The sequence below is a fragment of the Amphiura filiformis genome, chromosome 10 (assembly GCF_039555335.1).
Source record: "Amphiura filiformis chromosome 10, Afil_fr2py, whole genome shotgun sequence".
Taxonomy (NCBI): domain Eukaryota; kingdom Metazoa; phylum Echinodermata; class Ophiuroidea; order Amphilepidida; family Amphiuridae; genus Amphiura; species Amphiura filiformis.
Window position 1 is genome coordinate 26559531 of NC_092637.1, and position 16568 is coordinate 26576098.

General features: G+C 37.9%; 1 protein-coding gene across 1 annotated transcript in view; it reads left to right on the forward strand.

The window, feature by feature from the left end:
• Positions 1–1290: 1290 nt before the first annotated feature.
• The window catches only part of LOC140162696 (uncharacterized), a 29939-nt gene continuing 14661 nt past the window's right edge, over positions 1291–16568 (forward strand). Inside the window, exons 1-8 of the mRNA XM_072185970.1 lie at positions 1291–1705; positions 3343–3402; positions 6920–7023; positions 8824–8978; positions 9648–9702; positions 11683–11727; positions 12706–12769; positions 16278–16345. Coding sequence (XP_072042071.1) covers positions 1633–1705; positions 3343–3402; positions 6920–7023; positions 8824–8978; positions 9648–9702; positions 11683–11727; positions 12706–12769; positions 16278–16345 — 624 coding nt within the window. The 5' untranslated portion in view covers positions 1291–1632. The remainder of the gene's footprint in view (positions 1706–3342; positions 3403–6919; positions 7024–8823; positions 8979–9647; positions 9703–11682; positions 11728–12705; positions 12770–16277; positions 16346–16568) is intronic.

A 16568-nucleotide genomic window follows, 5' to 3' on the forward strand; every position in this document is an offset into this window, starting at 1 on the left:
AACAAACGAGGTCTTAAATTCGAGCTAAAAGATGCAGCTATTGGATGCTGTTTCAAATTGTGACAGGCCTGCCTTTATTCAGAATACCCAGCAAACACAAAAACGTTTTAAAAACGTTTTAAATAAGTTATATTTTGGCTTTTGGTTTAGGTAAAACGTTTTAATAACATTAAAATGTCGGGTTATATAAAGGTCATGATAATGTTTTAAAACGTTTTTATGAAAACACACTACAACAATATTTTTAAATGTTTTCAAAAAATGTTATTATAAACTTTTTTACAAACATTTTAGCCAAATATTGTGTCAATACTTAAATAACATTATGTTAAAATGTTTGAACCCGGCAAACACGGAAATGTTCTTAAAATGTTTTCTTCAAAACCTTTTAATAACATTTAAATGTCGGGTTATATAAAGGTCATGAAAACCTTTTTAAAACGTTATTGAAAATATTTTGGGCAAACTTTTTTCGCAAAATATTTTTTCAACCCCAAAATAATATTCTGTTTAGAATGTTTTGAATCAAGTTTTCAAGAATGTTTTTGGAATGTTATTAAAACGTTTTATACCCTTTATATAACCCGACATTTAAACGTTTTCTGACAACCTTTTATAACCTTTTGCGAATGATGTCGAAAACGTTTTGTGTTTGCTGGGTACACAGGGGGTGAACGCAACTGGTACCTTAATTATTTGGCTTACTGTATATAAAAATCTCAACTTTTTTTGAGAAAAGTGGGGGGTGAATGGGTGATGCTGTGGATCACGAAATGCCCTTTTAATTTAATATAAGGGAACTTTATTCATTTCAGAACCAAATAAAGTTAAAAAGATTTTATTACATACCGGAAAAAGTTAATTTTTATTCCGCAAAGGTATAAAGTAGGTAGCCTACTAAGTCGGCAATCATGTACCACATCCATTTCAACACGGCCCGGCTACGATACCCGCAATAAATGTACCGGTATCATAATGAAATAATATCAAAAAGACCCAATTCGCCTGCAATTCCCTGGATCTTTTAAGGTGTTCTGCATGTTCATTCCATCTTTTTTTCAATTTGACTTTCCTTCTAATTTTGGGGGCCGGCCCGGGCCTATCTGGCCCCATGCTAAATCCGTCCCTGGGCAAGTGGACTCCCGGGCCGGGCGGAGAAATATATATCTGAGCTCTCTGGCAAAAACTTTAATTTGTATTGTAGCTTCATAACGAAATTCCGTCCAGTTGTGTGTGCACCATTCGCGGGCCGTGCAGTCACGTGATTCATTTATCAAAATTGGTGGCGGTGTCAACATGGCTGACGTTGACGAGTGCAGACAACACAATAACAGAGCAAATTACGAAGGAATTTCGCCATTAAATTGCCTGTTTTAGTGAATATTTTAGTGCATACCAGTGCTTCATTTCGTTCTTGATTATTTTGTGTTGTAAAGAATGCTCAATCTACGGTAGATTTGAAGAATGGACGCAGTTAGCATCTGCAATCAAGTTGGATTTAATTTTTAAATCACCGACCGTCAACAAACAACGAATACGATCGATCGATCGAGAGAAGGGTTTAAAATTTTATTTTAACTTTAGCTTTTTTAGTTAATTGAGATGACTGAAGAAATTTTATAGTATTTCATCATGTCTAGCTCAAATCTAAGGCCCAAGAAGGGCAAACTTCGTGCTGCAGCAAGCAGTGGAAGCAAAGCAAAAAGTGAGTACACTGCATGACTGATTGCGCTGAACTGACTAAAACATGAAAAACAGCATCATGATCATGATGGCATTGTTGATGCCATCATCATGATGAATTATTATTGATGATCATGATGATGCATGGAATGGATGGCCATCAGGGCTTGAAATAAGCAGGAGCAAGGGGCAAATTTATCCCTGCAGGGTCAGAATTTCGTTTCACAGTCAGTGAGAATCAATCTTGATTTTAAAATCTTGCATGCTTGCAGAATAAATTTGCAGGAATCATTTGTTTCTCCAAATCAACTTTTTTGACCTTCATGCCTTTTTTTAATTTTAGTGTAAACTACAAACATCTCGTTGCAGGAATCAACATTGATTCACGCAAATCTGTTTACGAGAATCTTTGTGAGAATTGATTATCTGATTCAAGCTGAAAGTCTGACCCTGGCTGCCCTGCTAAAACTTAAGGCAAAATGCCCGGCCCTGGTTCTGAAAGAAACAGAACTGAGTGTGTGTTACTGAATAATGTTATAGCTAAAATAATAATTTCTCAATCACGAGTGTATGAATGTACTGCGTGCACTGCGTAAATGTCGCAAGTTTGGTGGAATGACACGATAGCGCGATCGATTTTGCACGCACTGTAAATGCAGCGCTACCCAAAAGCATGTGTGGTAGGCGCGGCGCTGTACGCCGACGCAATTGTCATTGCGTACCCTATTGAGCTCATGATCGAGAAACTATTATCTTAGCTGTGTTAGTGTGCATTGTGTACAATGTGGACAATGTAATTTGTATCAATCATGCAATTCTGTTGGTCGGACATCCGGGCATGAACCGGCTGACAATATAGCACTCACTGAACTCTGGAGTGTACCACAAGCTATCACAGTATTGTGCCAGGTTCGACTCTCTGCAAATACAAATATGCGATAAGTTGTTTTCACTCCAATAGATGAATGGATGTGACGTGGCTCCGACCGAGAGAATGGACCAGCATGACCAGGTCCAGGGGCAACATTTACACAAAAACACCCAAAATTGCTCCTGGATCTGAAGTGCTTATATTTCAAGCCCTGATGGTCATGATACCGTACGTCATTGTTGTAATGATCATCATAAAATCTTTAAATTAAAATGCAAATTGCTTTCGAGTCATTCCATATCAAATCAACCAATTTTCTGAAAAGTTGCCAGGTGACCCGAGCTCAGATTTTGATGAAAGTCCATCAGAATAATCTTTAGTGGGCACAATCAATGAACACACACAACATTTTTGGTCTCATACAAAAAAAAATGCATAGTCCATGTCGTGTTTAAGAAATGGCCCCTTGAAGTTTAGCCCGCCCCCCTTTTTTTGGCACTCGCAAACTTGTGTCATTGGTGATTTTTACCAACTTTGGTAGCTGAGTCATTCCATGTTAAATCAACGAATTTACTGAAAAGTTCCCAGGTGACCCTCACAGATTTTGATGAAAGTCCATCAGAATAATCCTCAGTGAACACACACAAAAATGTGGTCTCACGGTCATAGTCCATGTCGTTTTCAAGAAATGGCCCCTTGAAGTTTGGCCCGGACTCCCCCCTTTTTTGGCACTCAGTCACAGATGATTTAATTTTTACCTTTTTTTATGTTTACAATGTTTCTTTCAGCTGGTCAGCAAAGTCCCAGTCTACGTAGAAAACTTGATTTCCCAGGAGCTTCTCCTAAAGGTCAGTTTCTCTTTTTCTTATCCAAATACATAAACAGTGGTGGCGTCAGGCCTAGGGGAGGCATGAGAGACCAATGCCCGCCAGTCAGAGCTCTTGCCTCTACCAGTTGCCTCCCCCCTGTTAAAAACCCCTGAATTACGAAAATATCCACTTTTTATGTGTAGAGTTATTTCTTGCAAAATTGTTGGTTTATTTCACCTCCTGACTGAAAGACTTTGCCCCCGCCCCATATGCCCCCGAAAACAATTCTGGCGCCATTCGCGGGCCGTGCAGTCACGTGATTCATTTATCAAAATTGGTGGCGGTGTCAACTTGGCTGACGTTGACGAGTGCAGACAACACAATAACAGAGCAAATTACGAAGGAATTTCGCCATTAAATTGCCTGTTCTTGTGAATATTTTAGTGCATACCAGTGACTTCATTTCGTTCTTGATTATTTTGTGTTGTAAGGCCACGTGTTTTGAACTCGCCACCCTTAGCGTTACATCACAAATATTATGAATTTTTACACCAATCAAGTTTCAAATTAGAATATCTCCACAACTATCAACCCTAAACTAGCAAAAGTATACACTTTTTGAAAGCTGAAGGCAAAAGCAATTTAAATATACACATTTCAACTCACTGTACAGGGTGACCTTGAAGTTATACAGGGTGGAATAAAAAAAATCCAAATAAAAAATGGGTCATTTAATGCATTGCTTATTACTAACTTGCAGAACTTTATAAACTGAAAGTAAACAACATTGATTTGGTTAGAGGTTAGGGGGAGCCTACTGACTCTAGAAGAAAAAAAATCACAGCTGTTTGGTAATCTCGGAATACAGGGTGTCCCAATATATGTTCAAATTTGTTTACAATTCAACATATTTTGAACTGAAACATTTTACCCCTAACCCATACAAAAAAAGTAAGTCAATATTTAGATTCCTCATCAAATTTCCTCTCAGAAAATGTAAACTTTGACTATGATAGGATAAGTAATTAAAAATTTACAGCAACTTTTAGATTTTGAAGACATCCGCATTGCTTACTACAGTGTTTAATATGAAAACGGTAGTTTTGTACATAAAAGTTTGCATTTTATAGACTAAACCAATCATAAAGAGTTAAAATGATTAAAACAATTAGCAGAATTAATAATCTTTCAGAAGAGCTCTTAACCATGTCTGTAGCCCATATGGATGCAAAGATATGATCAGTTGATTCAACGCACACACACAAAATCTTTATTTCCCATAGACTTTGCACATACCGCCACCGCCTCATCCGCCACCGCCTCATCATCCACCACCTCGGTCATTCTGAACTCAAACAACTCCACTATCTTAGCTGATAAACAATTCTCCTTTGGAGGTCTGTTAGGGCACTTATATAGCTTCAAAATGACACCAAACACACTTCAATACCTTTTGTTTAAGCAGAGATATAATAATTTGAACGAGTCTCGATTTGGAAAAGCGTAACAACACCACCATTTTTGGGTGGCGAGTTCAAAACGCGTGGCCGTAAAGAATGCTCAATCTACGGTAGATTTGAAGAATGGACGCAGTTAGCATCTGCAATCAAGTTGGATTTAATTTTTAAATCACCGACCGTCAACAAACAACGAATACGATCGATCGATCGAGAGAAGGGCTTTAAAATTTTATTAACTTTAGCTTTTTTAGTTAATTGAAATGACTGAATATCCACTTTTTATGTGTACAGTTATTTCTTGCAAAATTGTTGGTTGATTTCACCTCCTGACTGAAAGACTTTGCCCCCGCCCCATATGCCCCCGAAAACAATTCTGGCGCCGCCACAGTAGGGGAGATTGGGGTTAGTTGAAACATTTTTCACAAAATCGTCTTTTTAACGCAAACCGATTACATTCAAGAAACACTAACCATATCAGTATAAACATATACATACATGCTACAAATACAGCCTTAAATTTTATTGGACCTGCTTATGATTATTCATATAATCCAATTTGAAAATTTGAAAAAAGTTTCAACTAACCCCACCCCTGGGGTAAGTTGAAACATAGGGTGGGGTTAGTTGAAACATGGCTTGTAAAAATGTCAAAATAATTATTATTGTGTTGTTAGGGTTATACTTCCCTTGAAGGCACCATTTAACATACAATCAGTGTGAAAAAATGAATAAATAAATATGTGGGAGCGCGGGTCAATACTTTGGACACAAGGTGACGAGTGTCACCAAAAACAAAAATATGAGAAGCCTAAAATATTATAAAATGTACTTTCTGTGTGCACTTTTTGCTTGTATTATTGCTTTTTAACCATATTAAAGCAATATTGAAGAAATGGTAAACATGTTACAAATTTTTAAAAAGTCAAATTTTTAACCATATTTTTCTATGCGATTTTCACGCTTCAACTAACCCCACCTCAAAAGTTTCAACTAACCCGATGCCTATTTTTACATTTCAAAGTTCATTACACAAAATAAGAAATACAATAAAACTTTTATTTAACATTATTCTGGGACTTACTACTAGTGCTTATGATACTCAAAAATAATCCCTGAATCTTCAAACAACATGGAGATAACGATCTTTTCTGAGGGGTATAAAATTAGTCAGCAAGTCAAAAACAGATATTCCTTTCCCAAGCCAACACTGGTGGGGCATCAGTGCTGTTGCTAATTTGGTGGATGACCCTTACTAATACCTATTACTAGGTGCCAGTATTTTACCAAATTAATTTTTTGTGTCAGAAAAAATACAATGTTTCAACTTACCCAGTGTTCCAACTAACCCCAATCTCCCCTACATACGGTACATATATACTGAAAGATTGAAAGTGTTTGTTTTTCAAATAAATCAGTTCTAGATGAAAAAAATTCTAATTTATAATATTAACCAGTTTATCCCTTGTCTTGTCTTGTGCTGGTACTACCCAACACCCCCAAAAAATTGGGAGTCAACCGTGTAGGGTAGGCCCTACTTGAGGTGCACTGTGACTTCAGACTAGTTGTCTTGAAGGTACCGGTAGTTGTTTGTTTGTTGCTTTCTTGAAGGATTCTTTTTTTGTCGTTGATGTTGGTTAGGTTAGATGGTAAGTTATTCCAGTCAGTTGCCGAACCCTGCGTTAGAGCCTTAGAATTAACATATGTTCGATATTGTGTAGCCCCAACAAATACGTCAACTGAGTCTGATCCACAATCCATATTACAGCATTAGTTACAAATTGTAAATTCTGGATCAGTATGGAATTATGGATCAACAACAAGGCTGGGTTTAAAAGAGAGTAAAAACATTCAGAGAGTGCCTAAGTTACAGGAATTTTCTGATGTGCATAAATTTACATAAAGCTTGAAATGTTAAATGTCTCTTTGTTTTATTTGAAGTTGCTTTGAGTCAATTTTTTCTCCTTGCCCTTATTTTTGGGTAATGCTGTGAAAAGTTCCTCGGCTTCTGAGGCCAGTGCCTCGATAAATTTGTTCGATGGTGTCATTTAATTTGTTTTAAATTAAACCACCTATCCCTATCATTTCAATTTACACAGCTGCTGAAGTGGAAAGGCCTTTGAAAGGAAAAGTGTTTCATCTGAACGCCAAACGTCCGCAGTTCGCTAAGAGACTCAAAGAAGATTTGGAATATTTGGGTGGTGTAAGTACAACATGTATCAAATATTTGTTTATTGATCAGCTGTAGGCCAGGCAGGGCCTAGATGTTGTCTTGGTTTGCGAGCTAATCAAAATCCATCATAGTCACTATATATGATACAATGAGAGAAGTTGATTTTCGCAACCGAATCTTACAAGAATCGATTTGGCGATTCTCGTCGAAATCTAGGTTCTGCCAGAACTTTAGGTATTAAGCAAACGCAATTTTTAGTTCTGGACAAGGATGTTCAGCGATGACGTGGCCACTGTCTTCTATCACCTCATAGAGCGTGTTTCTACAGAGCCAAATACCGTTTTGGAAACGGTATGGAACCGTTAATCACTCCTGTGGAAACAGCCTCCAACGCCTTTTGCAACACCTTTTCATCGCCAACGGAAACCTCGTTGGAGTAGGTTTTTGCCGTTGACGAAGCGGGTAGATTTTCTGTGGAAACAGACCTAAGCGGTAACTTGCCGATTATTGAGCAAAATCAAACAAAATGGCTGTTAATCAACATGTTAATTGGACAGACGACATGACAAAAACGTTAATAACAGCCTGGGCAGCATAACAAGTCCAAACTATTATGTAAAGCCACAATTTCTCCGTGATACAGAAAAACAGACAAACTCACAGAATTCGGGGTTTGCTCACGGAAACTTGTAAATGCTACAAAATAGTGAAAAACTGTGTAAAATGTAAAACTTTTCTGTTGATTTGCAAAATATAACAAAAAAAGTGATTATAGCAATAATCAACCATTAAACAACCCATTCTAGCATTAATTCTAGGCCTACGATGCAAGATTTTGGCCATACTACCGTAAAAGGTAAGACAAAATACACTTTTAAAACATGTTTATCATTCAGATTAAACGGTATGAACAAAAAAAAAAAAAAAACCTGTCTGTGGAAACAGCAGGTTAAACGGTAAGATAGCGTTATCCATTTAGCGGTAACTTAGCGGTGCGCCTGTAGAAACACGCTCATAGATGACAATAATGAAATACATGTAGGCTATTCAATTTAAAATCCACACCCCCTGTGGAAGATTTGGGAAATATCTTCCATAGGGGGAATATGTTTTTCAAATGTAATTAAATATTAATGATTTTATATGTGACATGATCAAGAGGAATGAGTCGGATGTTGTTTTTGAGTTTATTGGCATAAACAGTGTTCAAATTCTTTTTGTTTTATATTGTTTTCAGCCATGATAAATTGCTCATAACTCGGTAACCAGATGTCCGATTTTAATGGGGTTTACATCAAAATGTAGTATTTATAAACTGCCTGAAAATGATGTAAAAAACTTCCTAATTGAAAATAGCTGACATGTGACTCATTCCCCTTGATCATATCACATGTATCTTTCACAACGGGAGTAGGCCTACCGTACATGTAAGTATTTCAAATAGAAGTACCCAGTTGTCTATTCTATTCAAAAGTCATATTCTCTCTGTGGAAGACATTAGCTAAATCAAGTCCACCTTGGGTAGTGTGGATTTTAAATGGAATAGCCCAATGCTAGTCAGGGTTCGAATTCGTTTAAAAATTTTGCGCAGCAGTTTTTGGCTAATCCATCATAATCAGGATACTTCCATATATACTAAAGCACAATACAAAGTGCTATACAAATGCAAAATTGGGTAGCAGTAACTTCAAAATAAGAAGCAAACTGCTATGCGATACAGCCAAATTCGAACCCTGATGCTAGTTTTAGGCTAAACCATACCCACTTTTATCATAACCCACTTGTGCATGACCACTAATTTTGTTGTTGTTACTTTTCCTTGATATTCAGACTGTTGATCAATTTCTAAATCGCGATGTGTGGTACCTTATCACTGATAATATTGAGGCTAAAGACACCGGCAAGGGTTCAGGCAAAGGCACCAATCAAGCTGGCCCGGCTAGTCCTGCCGTATCGACACCAAGCCCCTTCCATCACACCAGAGGGTAAGTCAAATACCGAAAAACTCTATAGTTAGCATACATGTACAATGTATGTGACCAGCTCCAACAAAACCCTGAACAAATCGCCAGGCATGTTTTTGAGTTATAGGCCTAGATAACATTCCCATAAAAAAATTTGACCTTGGGACTGAGTGGACTTTCAAATCTTTGAAAGTACTTATTAAATCAATAATATTTAATCAATGATTGACAGTTGAACTATGATAATCCCTATTCAATCCTGTGTAAGGCAGGAAACTAATTAGCACATTCATCAGACTAACAATTTGGCAAAAATATCAAGGTATCATTCACAAAATTATCCATATCTTGAAAAGTATTGATGCTATGTATATAACTTTGGTGTCATTTTGAAGCTTATTGTCCTGTGCTTACATTTTTATTCAAATCATGAAATGTCGAAAAGGCGACTTGTTCCTGGTTTTGTCGGAACGGGTCACATACTTGTTTACTATTGAGCGCTTCTAAAACATGAAGAGCTCCATCCACAAAAGTGTTAACTATAAACCATTGTTAAGGTGAAACAATATGGACTAAGGAGAGGGAGTGCTGGTACAACCCCTACCCCTTGATAGTAAAAATAGGCATGCTCTCTGGGTAAATAACTGTTTTTACTTGTAAATAAAAATGCACATAATTATTTCTCTACAGATCCTTTGGTAATGCTGACTCTCCTAGTATGATGACAGCCCAAGAGTCAGGACCGGTAAGTATGCTTGTTTCAAATTGTCACTTACTTATTTAGTATTAACCTATTTTGTGATATAAAATGTGTGATTCGATTCAGGGGTTTTATATCTCATCAATTACATGTGGCAGAAATGACACCCCTTACAGAGAGACATGGGATCTCCTTTATAGAACCCATACCATTCCTTTCGTGTGTCAGCTTTAATTGTCTCATTTAAAAAAAGGTAAAGGAGGCGAACCTGTGTATATACATTGAACAGAGTGCTCATCTCTCTTTCATTGGCGATTGGGCCAGACTCCTCCATGTAATGTTGCTGTAACCTCCTCCACAGTAAGTAGGTTACCTTCTCATCATTACAGCATTAAGGGATCTGGAATGAGGGTTTTGAGCGTTTCGACAGTATTTTTGTGGTACATGAGAGCACATCAGACATATCGAATTGCATTCTGAATACGAAGAATGTCTTTATGATATCAAATAATTTTCATTTTTTGAAATTCACGATATAATACAAATTTGATATTTTTCACATTTTTGATAACAGTCCTTGAAGTAAATTTTATAAATCTAATGATATATTCTTAAAGTGTATGTGGTTTGGAAGACAAGTCTACGATCAATTGAAAATTTTGACCTGTCATAATGAAGATATGGATTTTTTCCCAAAAAGACCTAATATTTTTTGGTGTTTTGGGAAAAAAATCCATATCTTCAATATGAAATATCAAAATTTTCAATTGACCGTCGGCTTTTCATCCCACCTACATATCTGATTATAAATCATCAGATTTATAAAGTCTACTTCGAGTACTGTTAAATATCAAAAATTTTTAATGATTTTGCCATAAAATGTGTATTACATTGCGAATTTCAAAAAATCAGAATGGAATTCTCTGAATGTCTGATGTGCTCTAATGTCCCACAATAAATACTGTCCAAACGTTCATACCCCATCCCTTAAAGAATGCCGGTACCCATTCACCTGGGTAGAAAGGAGTAATCGAGGTGAAGTACCTTACTCAAGGGCACAACACGTACACATGGCCACGGCGGGGTTCGAACCTGCAATCAGTATTTGAGTTAAAACACTAGGTCATGGGGTGGAAATGACACCCCATACATCAGGCGGCGGATGACATGATCGAGCCGGCAACTTGTGAAATCGCCCGGCCGTATGGCATTTTGATTTTCCAATACTCGGTTAGTTTTGTGGGGTTCATTATCGAACCCCAACGGTTTTAGCTTGTATTTATATTATTTATCAACAATTTTGATTTTGATTTAAACTTTTGATCCAAACACAAGGAATTAATTCCTACCTCAAAAATTTCAGATGGTACTCCATCTTTCATCAGCGAGTGAGTGACTGTATCAGGTCGTGATTTTCTTGACCTTTGACCTGATAACAGACTCGTAGACTCCTGCTTGAACCGGCCCCCGTCTTTGTTGAGAGATGGTTGGTTGGCTTTGATGTGAACTGCTTCTTTGACTCCACGTTGGAACCACAAGTTTAAATCAAAATCATGATTTATACCAACACAGATGAACTTTCATAAACATAGGCCTATTTGTTTGTGATATTTCAAGCATTTTAAAATTTCAAAAAAATCCCATTCAATTACACAGTTGACGATGAAAATTTACTGAATTTAGAGAATGCAATGCGGCCACCACCTGCCATACATCAAGCTTTGGGATCTCCTTGATAGAAACCATGCCATTCCTTCTGTGTTAATTGTCTCAATATTTGAGTTAATATACCGCTATATGTCATTCTTCCTTCCGACCCACCCAAAGAACAAGTTGAAACATTATTTGGAAGGTTTTTTGGAGGGGCGGGGGCAAAATGACTGCATTGTATCCCCTTAAGCCTGACATTGAGTATGCTGAAGAGGTTTTCATCTTACAGGGGCAACTGCTATGTGGCTAGTGTAAATTTGCACACTAGAGTATACCGGTAATTTGTTATTTAAGTGTCTTTCTTATTTTCTGCAGGTCACTCGTGGACAAGCTATTTTACAAAAAGCAGTGAAATCACAGGTAAATATGTTTTGGTGTAGTTTAATTGAAAATAGGTGTGGGAGGTCCATTGATTGATTGCAGGACTAAACGCTGGACATTTGCAATATGTGTCATGCGTATTTTGGCATTTATCTAAACTCTAAGACTTCACAATCTAAGGGAGTGTTCAGAAATACTTTGGTGGGGGGGGGGGCTGGTATTAGAACATGGCATGGGAAGCAATTGTGACTGATAGACTCATGCATTGAACTGTTAAAAGGAAATATCAAATATTTCACCAGTTTAATTCACCCAGTCAAAGACCATTCTAAGCAGATTGGTGTAGAAGCACACACCTAAATATAAAATTTGCAGGATATATGCATCCATGGTGAAATAATCCACAGATAGACAGTTTGGGATGGCCTATAATGCTCACTCCATGTTTGACACACACACAGTATACAAATATTGACTGCTATGGCGAGGCTAGCCGAGGGTCATAGCATGGTTTTGAGATCACCGCGGGCCTAAAATGTTAACCATGACCCGAATAAAGCAGTCAATATTTGTTTTATCTACCTAATTATAATATAGATTTTTGTCATCTGATTGGTTATAAAGGCGTATTTTATTGTTCATAGGCCATGGTAAAATTTTCCACGAACGTTTTTCGTTATGAACCGATCACGTCACCGCAACTGGCATACAGTGCATTGGCGCCATGGGCGTAGAGTTTGATCGGGACACACACCGATGATGTGAAAATGACTGCCTGGGGAATAGTCTTTTTAAAAGACTATTGCCCAAGGAATAGTTCAGTTTTTACGTAATTCTTAAAAAGGAGGGCATAGCTAATTCAATGATTGCACTTTTAACCAACCAGATGACAGGAATCTATATATGAGGTATATAAAAAGTTACGTTTTAAAACTTTTTGTACTGATACAGTACTGATATCAAACACTTGCATTGTTAGTCTTCATCCTAACATGTTTATATTTTTGTGTTTTACAGGGAGGAAGTTCCAATGTTCTTTCCAATGCCAGGAATCTAGGCATACACATTTACCATGTGGATGGTATCCTTTGCTACTTGATTACTATATAAATACTAAATGTGTGCTGAGGCCTGTGGGCTGAGGCCTGTGCATAGTGTAAATCACTTCAGTTTTTTTTAAACAATATTGGTTTTGAGTCCATGTCCCACCACTCAAAACTATAGTTGACATACCTGGTGGCGTGCCCACTGCCCCATGAACTTTCATATTCGGAGGCTGAGTGAATTAAAATATACCCAAAATAAGCTGATTTTTCGCATTTTAGGTGTAAACTTTTATCACTTTGGAAAGCAATTACCTTGTATTAGACAAACCATCTCGTTTTAAAGCTCCCCCTACAATGGTGGATAAGCTTTTATTATCCTTGTAATACAAGTAGTAAAAACAAGGTACAAAATGTGTTCATTTTACCACCTTTAGCATCAACAAATCAATAAACAAGACAAATGCTCCATACAAATAGTGGCCAGAAGATCTGGAATTAGTATGCATACATTGTATTAGTAAAAGTGGGTAATGGTGAATCCAACGGACGAGGACACAAAACACATCAAGGATCAATAAATGATACAAGAGGATACCTTGAATATAAACAACAGGAAGGAAAACGAGCAAGGTACACCAACTTGATGTGGGGAAACAAGTAAAATACAGACTAGACAATATGCAGGGGGGCAGGGACAGACTTAGGTTTCAGTTTTTTACTGGCCCTCCGGGCCAGTGAAACGGCAAATCTACTGGCCCTGCAATAAATTTACTGGCCCAACTTTTTCAATATGTTCTACTGCGAAAAGTACAAATAAAGAAGCATGTTCCCATGCCCGTAACCAGGGGGCAGGTGGTGAACACCCCCTCGCCAAATGACCCATTCACGAGCGTGAGAGAGCGAACATTTTGAACAAAAGTCCACTTTTTAAAAATCCTGGTTATGGGCCTGCACGCTCCAATGCGGCTTTTAAAGTTAGAGACTACCAATTAGGCCTACCAAACTTGACACATGTTACTTGTGTGTTAACATTCTTTTATTCTGTGCCACCATGGACCCTAAAAATCTTTTTCCAGGATCTATGGTGCCACTTTAATTCAAGCAAACCTGAACATTTTTAATTGTTTTGTACTGAGCATACTCAATATAGAGAGACTACTAACACAAGTTCAGTCAGTAGTCCTTCCTTAATCTATAGCTCCAATAGTTCACAAAAGAAAAGGTTCAACGGTATGCGGTATTTGCGATATCGCTATCATCATCAGATAGAGCATGAAAGAGCTTGGAAATAGTACGTAGGCCTATATCGCCGTAAAGAGCGGCCATTACCACTTGCTTGCAACGCAAGGACAAGAATAAATAGACAAAAAAAATCATTAAATAAAAATATAAATTACACACAGTTACAGGTGACAAGTGGAACAGAAACTGTGTCCAATTCAGTCATATGAGTTATATATATCAGGATCAAAAATCTAGTGGCCCGCCGGGCCAGCATTGTTGGAAGTTTACTGGCCCGAGGCAAAATCAACTGGCCTTGGGCCACCGGGCCACTGCTTAAATCCGTCCCTGCAGGGGGGGGGCAAACCCAGCAAATGTAGGCATAGGAAGTAAGCAAAGTTCAATAGCCAAAACTTACCAGTTCCAAGGCTCACAAAAGTGCTAAACCTGCAAAAACAACAAGGATCAATGGTAATACAAAATTGCACTAGAACAAGTGATGAAAATCACTGTGCATATAAACAGACACGCTAAACCAAACATCCAGAGTAGGCACAAAAACAAGCAAAGTTTGATTGTATTAGTACTCATTTTGAAGTGGAATGTCAAGAGCTGGCCTTGTATTGTTACTAGCTTTGAAGTGGATTGTGTAACTAATACATGTACAAAGAAGAGACAAAAGATAACTCATCATTGTTACAGGGAATTAATAATGAGGTGGTTTGACCTATACATGGTACTTTTTTTTCACAGTGTATGTATTCAACAGTTTTTTATGCCTCCACCATGAGGCATACTGTTTTTGCAATGTCCGTGCTTCCGCCCTTCCGAAGCTTCCGTGCTTCCGTCCGGAAGCTATATCTCGGCATGCATGGGCGGATTGACTTCAGATTTTCAGGATAGGTGGGTCATGGTCAAAAACTCTGGCTTTTTTTTTTTTTGGGTGCGATTCAAGGTCATATACTGAGGTTAAAGGTCATTTGAGGTCAGGGGGCCCATTTTCCTTATTTACCTCTTTTCTCAGAGACTAGGGTCGACGCTCCTCAAACTTGGTGGGTGGGTGCATCTTGACCCCAGGCAGAACAAGTTTGTATTGGTTAGTGGGTCAAGGTCACCTGAGGTCACCCAGGGGTCATCTGAGGTCAAATGAGCAAAAACTGTTGTATGGCCATGATACTTGGTACATACAATCAACATTTAGAGCCAAATTTTTGGAAGGTCATTTTGGGGTCACCCAGGGTCATCTGAGGTCAAATTAGTAAAACTGTCGTATGGGCATGAAACTTGGTGGGTACAGTCAACATTTAGAGCGAAATTTTGGAAGGTCATTTTGAGGTCATCCAGGGGTCATCTGAGGTCAAATTAGTAAAAACTAGCAGATGGGCATGAAACTTGGTGGGTACAGTCAACATTTAGAGCCAAATTTTTAGGAGGTCATATTGGGGTCATCTGAGGTCAAATTAGTAAAAACTGTCATACGTGCATGAAACTTGGTGGGTACAGTCAACATTTAGAGCCAAATATTTGGAAGGTCATTTTGGGGTCATCCAGGGTCACCCAGAGATCATCTGAGATCAAATTGATACAAACTGCTTTGTATCAACTTTTGAGTGCCACATCGCTCCCTTTGGTGGAGGTATCACGGTCGACGCTGTGCGTCGAAAACCGCGACATCCGAGAACCGCGGTCCATCTAGTTTATCTTTCAATATGTATTCAACAGTTTGCATACATGCATCTCTGTGACTGTTGAACCTTGACCTCGTCTGACACTTAATACTAGGATATAATAACTCCAACTGATTTGAAATTAACACACCAAACCGACATATATTTCCAATATCGCTGCCATGAAAAAGACCTCATGTAATTCCAAAGGTCAAATGCAAAACCTCATAAGTAAAACGTGGGCCAAAACCTCATGTAACAATTTTGCCATTTTGTGTGAGACGGCAAAAAATAACCGGTTAGAATTAACAGGATTTACATAGGACATGGGGTTGCTCTTTAATTTTGGTTATTTTTTTTTTTTACAGTTAAAAGGGAAGCACCAGAAGGTGTGTTGAGACATTTTCTTCAAGTTGACACACAAAAATAGAATTTCAGCAAAATTGCACATGAGGTTTTGTAAATGGGGCGCACTTTTTACATATCAGGTCTTGCATTTGACCTTTGGATTTACATAACTATGAGGTTTTTCCCGCCCAGCGATGATATTTGACCTTCCAAACAAAAAAGTACATGTACCTGCCACTATCATGTAAGTAAGTAAAATATCCAAACGGGGTACAAGTTGGTGAATCCTTAACCAGTAATTGTATAGCTATTCGAAAATATCTTGACAGAGAAAAGGTAAAGCTACAACAGCAATTGGGACCACAGACATCTAAGGTATGTGAACTTTATTGTTTATAATAAGGCCAAAAAAAAAAAAAGTTTGCTTGCCCTCGTCCGACCGACCGTCTCGGCAGGTTTTTTTTTGCGATTTTCCCAAAAATGGCATGTATTTTTCGTCTGAAAAACCAATGATTTAAAAGAAACATTGTAAAATACCATATCCTGCATGTTTACGTGTCCGGCTGTGCCTGACTGTCGGGTTCCGCAATTTCGCTTT